Here is a 12479-nt window from a genome sequence, read left to right on the forward strand (position 1 = left end):
AGCCGAACGTAGTTTGTTTTACGTTTTACAAGTCGGCCAGTCGTGACAGGAAGTGTGACGCATCCGAACCCAATAAAACCAGTTTACTGCACCCCTACCGGCCCATTAGTCACAGCATTTCACATGACCCAAGCAGAAGCTCAACTGTTGCCACATCAGCGTTCTTTTCTTCTTCTTCTTCTTCTTCTTCTTCTTCTTCTTCTTCTTCCTGTCCTTCTGCCTCTCTTTCTTTCTTTTCAGGAATGAGGAAGTGAGTGTGTTAGGCGGCGTCTTTACGGGAAGGCAGCCACTGGGAGGGGGGAGGGGTGGCGCGGGGACGGGGGGGGCGGGGGACGGGGGGCGGGGCTAATGGGAATGTGTGTGGGCGGAGAGGTTATGACAAATATTTGCTAAGACAGACAGGAAGAGGGAGGAGGACGGGGGGGAGCAGGCCAAGTGCAAAGGTGGAGAGCTTTAATTACGTTAGGTGGATAATCGCATCGCTGCTCTGAGTCAGTGCACGGCGCCCACACACCTCTCACCTCGCCTAACTAGACGCCTATTGGCGGCGGAGGCGGCTGCGGTGGCGGCGCTGCTCTTGGCAAACCCCTCAGCCGTTGTGCAAAAGACAAAAAAGACATCTCGTACCCAGCGCTCGGTTGGCAAACGGGGGATTTTTTTTTTTTCTTATTTTGTAGCTTTGGGCAACATCACACCGTGTTCCCTTCTCACTGACGGTCACACGCCGCCAAATAACACAACGTGTAGCAACACGATAGCCGGTGCACGCACGCACGCACACACACGCAGCACCGCATTTGCATTTTAAGTTGAGTTCTATTTCTTAAAGGTCCCCTTTTCAAAGGACAAAAAGGAGGGGAAGGGAAAAAAAAGTGAGAGCAGTTTGACCTTTTCCCTCAGAAGACACGACGGCGCTGGAAGCTGGTGAGTCAGGCAATAGGAATGTACCCCCCCCCCCTTCCCACACACACACACACACACACCTTTTCCGGCATCTCCTGGAAAACTTATCCAGGACCCTCTCACAGGGGAGTCACAGGGAAAACATTGCAGTCTGCAGCCGATCCTTCACACCCCAAAAATAGTATATATTGTTTTTAATTTCCTTTATTTTGAAGGGTTGTTTAACACCAAACCACTTGAACTAATTGTAAAATCACCTCTGAAGTGACAAACAATCCTACGGCAGTCGGAATCGTCCAGCTGGAAGCCACCAGAGGGGAAAATAGCCATTAGCGGGAGATTTTCCCGACAGGCTGAACCGGGCCGACCTGATCGACCTGAGCGCTTGGGTTTGGCCCTTTGGCGAGCGCCGCTCCTTGGACCGCGGGCCAAAGCTCATTATGTGTGTGTAAGTGGCCGATTGCCAACAGCGGATTTGACTTTTCTCCCACAGTGCCGCTGAAACTCCAAGGCACTCGCGGAATGCCGAAGAGTTTCTGTCTTAAACAATTAGCATAGGCGTCGTCAGGCAAAGCCACTTCCTTCTTCCTCCCCATGTAAGAGCAGCTAATAATAATTGTGTTTGTGTAAAGTTCGTTCTGCAGAAAAAACATGTTGGAGGTCCAACAACACATTTTCAGGGGGTGGCTGCAAACAGAGGGCTAAGCACCCTGCTTTGCGGACATCTGAGGAGGATTTGTGATTGATTATGTCTCTGATCATTTAGCTCAGGATGAATCACAGGACGCTAGCGTAAGCAGCTGCATCGCTCAGTCTGCAGCCCCGCGGTCCGTCCAGTGAACTGGTCGACCGATCAGCTTCCTTTGTGGTAAGTGACGGCACCAAGCAGCTTGGAAAAAAAAACACGGAGGAAGAAAAGAAGGATGACTTGACTTGTGATGAGATCCTAACGTCGTTAGCATTTTTTCGAATGCATTTGTTTATACATTTGTTTTTGTAGCGCTAGGCCAGTCACTAGACGCTGCCAAAACGGCGAAAAACCAGCCGCTGTGTCTTTGAGCTGCCTGAGTTAAACTCTTACATAAACCCAAACAAGCTTATTCACCATCGAAGACCAAAGACTTTTTCATTTCGGTGAAACGGCCATTCGTCCTGCCTCCCTCGGCCTCTGGTTCCCATAACCTTTAAGATTCAGGGAGCCACCGTCTCCCCCCGTCTCACAGCCTATCAGCTGCTCCGGGAACTGGCCGGAGAGAGAAGGTCGGGGTCATCCTCTGGCTCAGACGACTCGCTCCCACTACCCTGGAAACCCAACAGGCATCCCGGAGACAAACAGTGAGACCCGACTCTCACACTTTCCTCTGCTGGGAAAAAAAAGCACTCTGTGAAAAAGCTTCCGACCAGGGCAAACACAGAAAAGGCGAGGCTCCTCGGGAGGGATGAGTCTGTGTCAAATTGTTCTTCTGGACGAGGGACAGACAAGGGGAGTGAACCTCGTGGCCCTTGTCCAGAACGGTCGCAGCAGTTCGGACGGTCGAGCTGCTGCATCGGCGTGTTTGATTAGCGGAGGGCCAGTTATACAAGTGGCCGGAAAATGGGCTTCTGTCGCTCAGAAACGTAACAATGCGCCAAGTATGTGTGAAAGAGAAGCTTTGAGCAAAGCTCGTTGAGAAAAAAGAGTTAGTGGTAGAAATGCTCGCCAACTTCCTGTTCATGTTCACTGACTTGATAGTGCAATTCCAAAATAAGGAGCCTTTTCTCATGTAAGTGCTCTAGTTTGTTAGGCCCTGTTTGCACTTGGTCATTTCATGCGTTTTTCGCATTCCGATCGGCAAAAAACACACAAAGTAACCAAGTGCAAACAGTCCAAATCCGTTTTGTCATCCGAATACCAAAACCACCTCCCGAGGTGGTTTTGGTATTCACATCGCATAAAAACGCATTCGTCACGGACGTGCGAACAGAATGCGAGCTCAGTCCACATTAAGGACCGCCTACTCCACTCACCTCTCCCGTGTACGTACTTGGTCGGCGCCCCACCTCCCGGCGTCGTCATTATAAAGTTACAAACACGAAGCGAAAACAAATCTTTTTTGTTGGACTCTTTTATTAGCATGCTAATAAATTTCATTCCGCATTAGTGTATTTTGTCAGTGGAGCAGCGCTCGCAGTTTCCCCACATATGAGATTAAATGTGCGACGTTGCATCCGAAAATTTGCCAGCCACCGTTGATCCGAAAATAAAGTCGTCACCACTCTGTCCCACCAGTCGTTACTCCTCGTTCGGATCCATACGAGCTGCAGTAGAATTAAAACGAGTGACTTGATATCCGCAAACAGGAAGTTGATTCTTATTCGCTGTCATGTAAAACTCGCCGTGGTTTTGCGCTTTACTGCCCCCAGATGCGTCGAGATCCGTTCTCGTGATCCAATCCCCCAAAACAGTTACAAGTGACCAAGTGCAAACAGGGCCTTAGTTTGGTTTCATGTTATTTGGCTAAAGTAGTAGTACTTGTTAGCTTCACGAGTTACGTAACACAAACTAAAACAGAGCTTGGCGCAGGTTTGGAACAAAGGTTTGTGTTTAGTGAGAGGCCGGCTAGCAGCCAAAAAAGAAAAACCTTGGGCAAACTTCCTCCTCGCGGCTCGTGTTGCAGAGCTGAGCACCAAAACAAACCTGGCGTTACAAATTAAAATGGGCATTCCAGAGTATTACGCACTACCGTCGGTTAATGTTTAATCTCCAGGGTGTGGAGGGATTTAGCAAGCTCTTAGCTTGTTAGCTCGTCCTCCGACGTTCTGGATGTCTCCCAAACTCTGAGTCCTGCATCAAGGCTCTTTGATAGGTGCGGATTAATGAAACGGCTTCTGTCGTTTTCTAGACACACCTTTTTTTAAACACCTAATTAGTTTTCTTTGAAAAATGGTTGGTTGAACCATCGGCCTGTTAGCTTCTTGGCTAATTCTCTCGAACTCTGAGTCTCAGAGCTGTTTGGTTCTTGATGTACCTGCAGAATTTATTTTGTAACATCCAAACTTGCATAAGTTAGTGAATTGCTCAATATGTGATTCAACGTCGTGGTTGGATCACACACGCAGTTCAGGGCGGTCAAGTCCCTTGCAATGGCGGAGCGTCGTCCCGCATGTTTTCTTCACTTTTGATTCCGATCCGGACGGCAGACGTGAATGGATGGCGCGAATAAACGGCTGGCGTTTGGTCCATTAGTTTGAACCCTGTGGTCCACCGCTCCAGGGTTCGCTTTAACTGGAATGGCACAAGGCTACAATGGTGTGAATGCAAACTCTGTTATTGCCAGAGAACCAGTTGGGAACCACCAAATGTTTGGCAAAGGGAGAATCAATCAAGTGAATCAGAAGTTGTGAGTCTCTGTGGAACCGCCCAACCGGCCTGGATCTCCTCCTGCTCCTCGCCACCTCCCTGTCCGGGCTTGTTAGCATCGCGGGCCCCGTGGGATCCAGAGAGAAGAGACGTTGGGGAGGTGGCGGTGGCGCCGCGTCGATAGGCGGGGCCGCCACCTCAGCAGAGTCAACGGGGCGGCGGCTCTTTTTCGTGTGGCTACAAGTTGAAGATGAGTGACTGGCGGCGGTGGCGGCAGTTGTGATGGCGGTGCTCCCGTGCGGGGTGACGCAGGAGAACAGAGAGAAAGACATTCTTGGCTAACGACGCAGTAAATACCCACACACACACACACACCACCATGGGAACGTGAGCCCTGCCAGCAAACACTCCCTCTGAGTTGACTCCCGGCTCGGCCCTGCAGGTGGAGCTGCTGAGGCAGGAGGACTAACGCCGGTTCGGAGTGAAAAATCAACTGGATGCAAATGACAAAGGCCCAGTGGTTCCAGTTCAGTGCAAAAAAGGAGAGTTCACAAAAAGAAGGGCGCACCAGTGTTGAAAACGAGTCCACCTTCACCTGCTGTGAAGAGACGGAATGTCTGAGGAAATTCGCTGTTTCACCGCCGTGGCTGCAGACGAACCCTCCCTGAAGGCTCAAATTGAGCCGGCCCACCCTCGGCCTCACACACACAGGCGGTGACATCTGGAGCTGTGTTGTCTCATGAGAGGGCAGTTCATCCCGACCTCCCTCAGCATTGTTCTCCTCCTGGAAGGAGTGACATCCACACTGGCTGCACACCAACCATCCATTACTCACTTAGTGTGTGTGTGTGTGTGTGTGTGTGTGTGTCACACCGTGTATTCCTGCACTTCTGCCTTTCTGAGGGTTAATGTGACCTCACAGACTGACACCCACACACATTAAGTTGTCAGAAGATGAGGAAACCACTCTGGTCTCTTCTCTTTCACCGTCCTCCGGAAGTTGAACCAGGCATCTCTCCCGACCCCGCCGTCCTGCTGGGGAAATGAGATGAATTCAATTAGACGTGAGCGTCTGTGGAACTCTGCTTTCACGCGACATGATTTACACAAATAAATCACGTTGTTGTACCTATCGTACAGCCAGCTACGGGAACTGCTTGTATGTCGGTTATGTAACTAACATTAAAAGACTAAATTGTGCAAAAACAATGAACAAATGATTTGGTTGAATTAGGTTTGTTGTCACAAAGGAAGAAACGGAAGTTACTGAGTGTGTTATTCACGTGTTAGTTTGTTAATTGCCGAGCTATAGCGAGACGTAGGGTGACCAATCAGACATTACTGGCGAGCTGCTCGGGAGTCTCGGGTTCAGTTCAGCACCGTGAGCCTGCTGCTGCGGCAGTGATTCGGATCAAAACAAGTGACTCAGGATCACACACGCACTCGCACACACACACACACACACACACACACTGAGTTATCAATGCAGCCATTCTTCTTCTTCTCATGAAGCTGCGATACAGGCAAGCAGAGTTGTTCCAGAATGTCACGCCCCCCCCCCCCGAGGTCATGAGTCACCGCTGAACTACAGCAGTCAAATCACCTGGGTGGGCGGGTGATTCACTTCACCCAGCAGCCCATGCAAATACCGAAAACTCTGTCGATAGGACTTTGCATGGGGGGACCTTCCCCGTACACACGCAGAGAGGACCGAAAAAACATTGACGAATGATGGAGGGAAATCAGACCACAACGTGTCTGTGTGTGTGTGTGTTTGAGGTGAGGGTCTTTTCACCAGTAGTTTCTCACTAAGGGGTTCAGCGAGACGGGAACTTCTTTTCTTTTCTTTTTTTTCAAAGCAGTAGCTGAGTTTGCACCTTTTGGATAAGGTAAGCTAGCCAAAAGGCTAACTGCAATAAACAGGTGAATATTCTCCTGTCCAAAGAAAGCAACACTGCAGGGCTTTCCTAGCCCGATCCATCTTTAAAAGCTCCCATCTGAATCATTTCTGGCCTGTTTGGAAGACGTTGTTCGGACCAGTTGGCGCCCTCTGAGGGGGAAAGAGGCGGAGCCTAGACAGCTTCTGTGTTTCACTGTGACAGAAAACTTTTTTGCCGCGGTTTCACAAATAAAGCTGCTGGTGTCGCTCGAAAAAAAAACTTGCAAGGAGCAAAATGATTCTCTCAGAAACGTGTGAAACGTTCGGTGTGTGTGTGTGTGTGTGTGTGTGTGTGTGTGTGTGTGTGTGTGTGTGTGGTGTGTGTGTGTGTGTGTGTGTGGAGGAGTTTGAGGAGACAGATGAGCAAATCGCGGCCGAAAAGTTTCACCTCAGCATGCAGCTCGGCGGTTCAGCACCTGGCAGGGTTGAGTTGCGTCTAGTCAGACGTTCCTCCACCAGCAGGGTTTTCACCGTCCTGGACGCTCTGACTCATCACAAGCTTAAGAAGGGCAACTGTGTGCGTTTGTTTTTGCGCCTGTGTTCGCATGACTGAGCTCAACGAATATGCTTCTCAGAAGAGGGGAGGAAGCGGGTGAGTTTCATTCTAGGAAACCAGCCGTGGAGCCAGTGATGGCGGCGGCGGCGGCGGCCTCAGGGCTCGCCGGGTGCCGAGCGACGGGCCGGCCCAGAGGCGAGCTCAAGGTTCAAAGGTCCAAGGTGTTTTATTTGGTGTTTTTGCCACCGGCTGGAGTCTTGGAGACGCTGACGGCAGGAGGGAGGTGCCGGGCGACTGCACGGTGATTCACTGGTCTCTGAGCAACACGGGAGGGCGTGGGGGGGGCCGATGAGTCGCTTAAGCATCTGCAGCCAAACTTCGCTAATTCTGGATGAATTAAAAACCAAAAAAACAAAGCAAAACAAAAGTTTCCAGGAGAGCCGCAGACTGGTTGTGATTCACACTTTCCAGTCCCTGCTGGTCGTTTGCAACACGCCAGTCAGCTGATCTTGGCATCGTCAATCATCATCTTTTCCAGCCGTGACAAATGCAGGAAGTGACTCCTGACCACCCCCCACCCCCCTAAAAAAAAAACCTAAAAAGTAAACAAAAACAAAAGGCAGCAGCTAAAAAAAAAGGACAAGCAGGAAGCTGCCGTTCAAGAATTTTATCAGAACTCGACGGCATTCGCGGAGGAATTATCAAACTGGATTCCTCGACTGAGGCGCTGGCGAGGGTTCAGGGACGAACCGGCGACAGGCGAGCAGTGGCACGGCCCATCGGCAGGAAACTCAAATTTCCGGATCAACGTCTCGTTCATCCAGTCCAAAACGATGCGGAATGCCCCTTTTAAAGACGTCAAAGGAAAATCAAAGGGGATGAAGTCGCAATTGAGTTCCGCTTCGCACAGAAGGACTTCAGGATTGTGCAATATTTTGAGCCTCCGAGCCAATAAACAAGCTCCTTCTTAAAATTGCGCAGGAAGCGGGTGGCGGCTCCGCGATCAAAGCCGTGGCGCGTTGTCTTTTTTTTTTCTTTGTTTACGCCCGCGCTCGTCGATGTGGAGATAAGCGGCATCGCCTTTATCTCCTCCGACAGGAAACCAGCCGCCTGTGACGCAACCGATTCAACCCAAATCTGTTGTTGCATTTAAAAAAAAAAGAAAAAAAAAAGTGTTTTTTTCCTTCAACAAAGTCTAATTTTTTTACACTTTGAACCGCTGCTTTGACTCCAGTCTGTTCGCCGACCAGCCACAGCAGTGAGAGAAAGACAAGAAGAGACAGGAAGTCTGGGGGGGGTCATCGTTTTAAAAAAACAATATTTATTGAAATCGTATAAAAATAGTTTCTACCATAATTTACAATTTCTAAATTGATGGAACAAGAGAATCTGAAAAAAAAAAAAACAGCAATCCAAGCTGAAATTCTTAGAAATTCTGATTCACTCACACACACACGCACTCTCTTCCTCCCACACACACACACACACACACACACACACACACACACACACACACACACACACACACACACACACACACACACACGAGTCACGACTCCAGTCACCCTCAGTAGACGCTCAGATACATTAGGATGGAGGTGCTTCCCAGAATTATTTACAAAAATATATACACACACACAAACACACACTCACACACAAATCTGCTCCTTTTTGTAGGAAAAAAAAAAAATTTCAAGCCATAAATATGGTCAAAAAAATAACTTTTAACTCGTCTCTTTTGTTTGTTTGTCTCTTTAAATAGTAATAATAATCATTTGTGGGCCCTTCAGTGATGGTGGAATGAAACACACACACAGGTTCAGCCGCGGAAAAAAAAAAAAAAAATTTCATAAATAAATAAATATATTCTTTGCTCATCAAAAAAAACAAAACCGGTGGAACAGACGTCACAGCAATAATAAATACTATCATCATTATCCATATGTACAATTTCTCGTCTCCACCGAATTCTCGTTAAGACCTGCGTGAGGCACTGGTTGAACGTCAAAACAGTAAAAATAAAAAAAATAATAAAAAACAACAACAAAAAAAAACAAAGAGCAGAGGGTGGTGTGTCCGTATGGTTTGCATTGTGGCGTGCATTCAGGTGGAGGTGAGCAAGCGGGCTGCCGGGGGGCGGAGCTTGTAGAGTGTAGGCGGAGTTACAGAGAGTGAGGTACGTCCAGTGTGTTCATCTCGTGCCATGGTTTGGATTTTCGTCGAGGTTGTCTGGTTGCCACGGTGACATCGGAGTAGCAGGAAGTAGTAGCACTAGAAGTACTCGCAGTACTCGTAGTATTGGTAGTAGTGGTGGTGGTGGTGGTAGTGGCTGTGGGTGAGGCGGGCTTCACTGATCTAGGCCCGTCAGAATAGAGGAGGAAAAACAAGATGTAAAGCTTCTAAGAGTCCAGAGCAAAAAGGAGGCCCGTCGAGGAGGAGGCGGAGTCTCTTTTTGCTGCTGCTGCGTCATTCAAGTATTCTCAGGTTCCTCCAACAATCTCGCAGAAGGCACTTTGCGCCGCCGCGGCTCCTCCCACTCCGGGGACGGAGGCGGGGCCACATCGCGGCGCTGCGGTCGGCTCGGCGTCCCGGCGCCGCGTTCGGCTCGGCGTCCCGGCGCCGGTCCGGGTCCGTCAAGTAGTTGGCGTCGGGGATGTGAAGGTGGGGGTGTGTGGGAGGGGCCATGTTGGGCGGCCCCTCCCTCCCTCGCTTACACAAAGTCCCGTGGTGATGAGAGTCTCTCTCGTGCAGGTCAGCACAGTCCCGCCGGGACCGGGCCGGCCGCCAGTCACCGGGCCACGCCTACGGCCACGGCGGTGGGCAGGAAGGCGGCGGCCTCGTGGCCGATGCTGTGCAGCCGGATCTCCGCGGGGGCCTTGTCAGCCTGCAGCGCCGAGGTGAGCGGCGCGGAGGGCAGCGAGCTCTGCATCCACTGGTGGTTGACGATATCCTCGAAGGAGGGCCGGTCGGCCGGCCGCTGGGACAGACACCACTTGATCAGCTGCTGGCATTCTGGAGGAAGGAGAAGGAGGAGGAGGAGGAGGAGAGGGGTGAGTCCGGAGCGAAAACAAACGAGCAAAACTCGGCAGCACAGCCAGGCTGGCTGGAGTCTGAGCTCACCTGCAGAGACCCTCCTGCGGAAGAGCACCTGCCCCCTGGTGATCTCCTCGTCGTGCTCGAAGGGGATGTCGCCGCACACCATGTCGTACAGCAGTACCCCCAGCGACCACACGGTGGCCGAGCGGCCGTGGTAGCGGTGGTACTTGATCCACTCTGGCGGGCTGTAAACTCTCGTGCCTGTCGGGTTCAGAAAAAGAAGGAAACGTTTAATAAAGAATTCACATTTCGAAAAATTGATGCAAAAAAAATGTTTGTGTATACACATACACATATATATATATGTGTGTGTGTACACACACATGTGTGTAAATATGTTGTTTTTGTTCAGTCTCTCCTTCTCTCTCTTTGCCAACGAAAGTGAAAGGCGGTCATCTGCTTAAAAAAAAAAGATAAACAGAGGAGCTGATTGGCCGGCTGGGTCTGTTATCTTGGGCTCAGGTGCCGAGGAGCGTGACTGCCTAAGCGTGTGTGTGTGTGTACGTGGGTATGGGCGGGGCGGCTGGAGGGATAGCAGACATGTGACTTTGTTTACAAACTTTGAGTTGTAAAAATGCCGCTGTGTGCCGCTAGGGGGCGACAGAGGCGGCGGCCACGGGATGAAACAAGCCGAGGAATTCCTGCGGCGCTGTTCCAGCCCTGAGTCCCCCCCCCCCCCCCCCCCCCCCCCATCTCCACCCACACCCCTCCGCTTTTCCGCCCCCTCATTTACGATCAAAGACGACGAACATTCTGATTCGAGAAAAAAAAAAAAAAAGAAAGGAAAGAAAAATGCTCACCGTCAAAGTCGGTGTAGATGGTGTCCTTGAGCAGCGCGCCGGAGCCGAAGTCGATGAGCTTCATGTCGCCGGTGCGCAGGTCGATGAGGATGTTCTCGTCCTTGATGTCGCGGTGCACCACGCCGCAGCTGTGGCAGTGGCGCACCGCCTCCAGCACCTGGCGGAAGAAGGTGCGGGCGAGCTCCTCGGGCAGCGCGCCGCGCTCCGTGATGAAGTCGAACAGGTCCTTGACGCTCTCGGGCCGCTCCATGACGATGATGAAGCTGTCGTGGCGCTCGAACCAGTCCAGCATCTTGATGACGCCGCGGAAGCCCGTGCCGACCTTCTTCAGCAGCACGATCTCCATGGGCACGCGGGAGCCGCTGGGCTGGAAGGGGAAGGGGGGGGGGTCGAGGGATAGGAATGTTAACATCACCATCCAGAACATATTCCAATATTGGAAATTGCGCTCAAAAGGCGAATAAAGCGGTGGCTCACCAGTTCTCCCCACTCGGAGACTCTGTCCTTGGCCACATGCTTGACAGCGACCTGGCAACATGAAAAAACACACCACGTCATGCACAGCATAACAATCACAATATAAAATAAATAAATAAATAAAACCACATTTTTTTCTAATTATTATTATTATTATTATTATTATTATTATTATTATTATTATTATTTAAAGAGAGAGAACCGGAACTCACCGGAGCTCCGTCAGACAGCCTGGTTCCGGAGTAGACGGTGCCGAAGCCGCCGCTGCCCAGCACGGCTCCGACCTGGTAGAGCTTCTCGAAGGGCTCCTTCTCCTTCACTGCTACACGCACACACACATACACAGAGCACGGTGAGCCGGCGGCAGCCATAACAAAGCCTCCGCGAATGAATCCAAAGCGGCAAAACGCCCACAACCGCATTGAGAAAGGGGGATAAAATACATTTCCCCCCTTTTCAATGCCGCCAATTTAGCGAAAAACAGTAATAAATCCGCCCAGCCGGCTGTTGGCGGCGGCAGCTCCGTCCTCCATGACAACACGGAGGGAGGAGGGAGGCAGCGAGGCAGGCAGGCAGGCAGGAGTGAAGAAGGGCGTCTAACCTTGATGAACTTGGAGCTGGATTTTCGCCGGCATGTCGCTGGAGATGTGGGCCAGAGAGTTGAGCTTGGACAGCATGAGCATTCCTTCCCGATTAGGAGGGCAAAAAAAAGAAAGAAATAGATCCAAGGAGCCACGAGGCAGCGAGCGACCAACGGCGGCAGCAACAAAAAAAATGTTTGTGTAAGAGTCCGAGGCCGACGTCAGAGGTCCACGTTGCGGAGACACACAAAATGCGGCGATCCTCTCATTCGAACGGTAGAAAAAAAAAAACACACAAAAATAATAATAGTAATAAAGATCCAGAGCGGGGAAAATGTAAGAGTCCTTTCCGCGCGAGCGAAACGCAGTCCCGCGACCGTGAGGCACGAGCGCTGATTTGTAAACAAACGAGGTGGATTTGGCGGCGCGCGAGCTCTGCCTCCGTCAGACACCGACCGGCTCGTGGAAACGGCGGCGGGTTGTGCGGTTCGAGCTCACAAGATTTGGTAGTAACAGGCGGACTGGTGCGTCACTACGACAGCCCGCCCCTTCCGCCAGAGACAGCCAATGGTGAGGCGAGGCAGCCGAATCAAAATAAGAAACCCAGCGCTTCAAACCGGTTGGGGGGGACGGCCCAGACACAGACATGGCGGGAAACAAAAAACCGCGCGAGGAAAAGAAAGAAAGGGGGAGGGGGTGGAGGTCTAAAGTAAGAATGCTGAATTCAAGTCGAAGGGAGGGCCCCGGTACTTCCGGTCTGCCTTTTTTTCGCGGGAAGGAGACAGAAGGGATCTATAATTTGAACAAGTTAAAAAAAAAAAAAAAAAAAACACCGCCTTCACTCAAC

At 50.9% G+C, this 12479-nt stretch overlaps 1 protein-coding gene across 1 annotated transcript; it reads right to left on the reverse strand.

Annotated features, from left to right (window-relative positions):
- Positions 1-7976: 7976 nt before the first annotated feature.
- Positions 7977-12217, reverse strand: pim1 (Pim-1 proto-oncogene, serine/threonine kinase). Its single transcript, XM_076026639.1, has 6 exons — positions 11653-12217; positions 11264-11373; positions 11052-11102; positions 10575-10941; positions 9799-9975; positions 7977-9690 (listed from the first exon to the last, which is right to left on the reverse strand). The coding sequence occupies exons 1-6, from the start codon at positions 11732-11734 to the stop codon at positions 9467-9469; spliced, it is 1011 nt and encodes a 336-aa protein (XP_075882754.1). The 5' UTR covers positions 11735-12217; the 3' UTR covers positions 7977-9466.
- Between the last annotated feature and the right edge of the window lie 262 nt (positions 12218-12479).

This window comes from Nelusetta ayraudi, unplaced genomic scaffold (assembly GCF_046127955.1).
Source record: "Nelusetta ayraudi isolate G7.1 ecotype Tasmania unplaced genomic scaffold, CSIRO-AGI_Nayr_v1 ptg000019l, whole genome shotgun sequence".
NCBI classification, from domain to species: domain Eukaryota; kingdom Metazoa; phylum Chordata; class Actinopteri; order Tetraodontiformes; family Monacanthidae; genus Nelusetta; species Nelusetta ayraudi.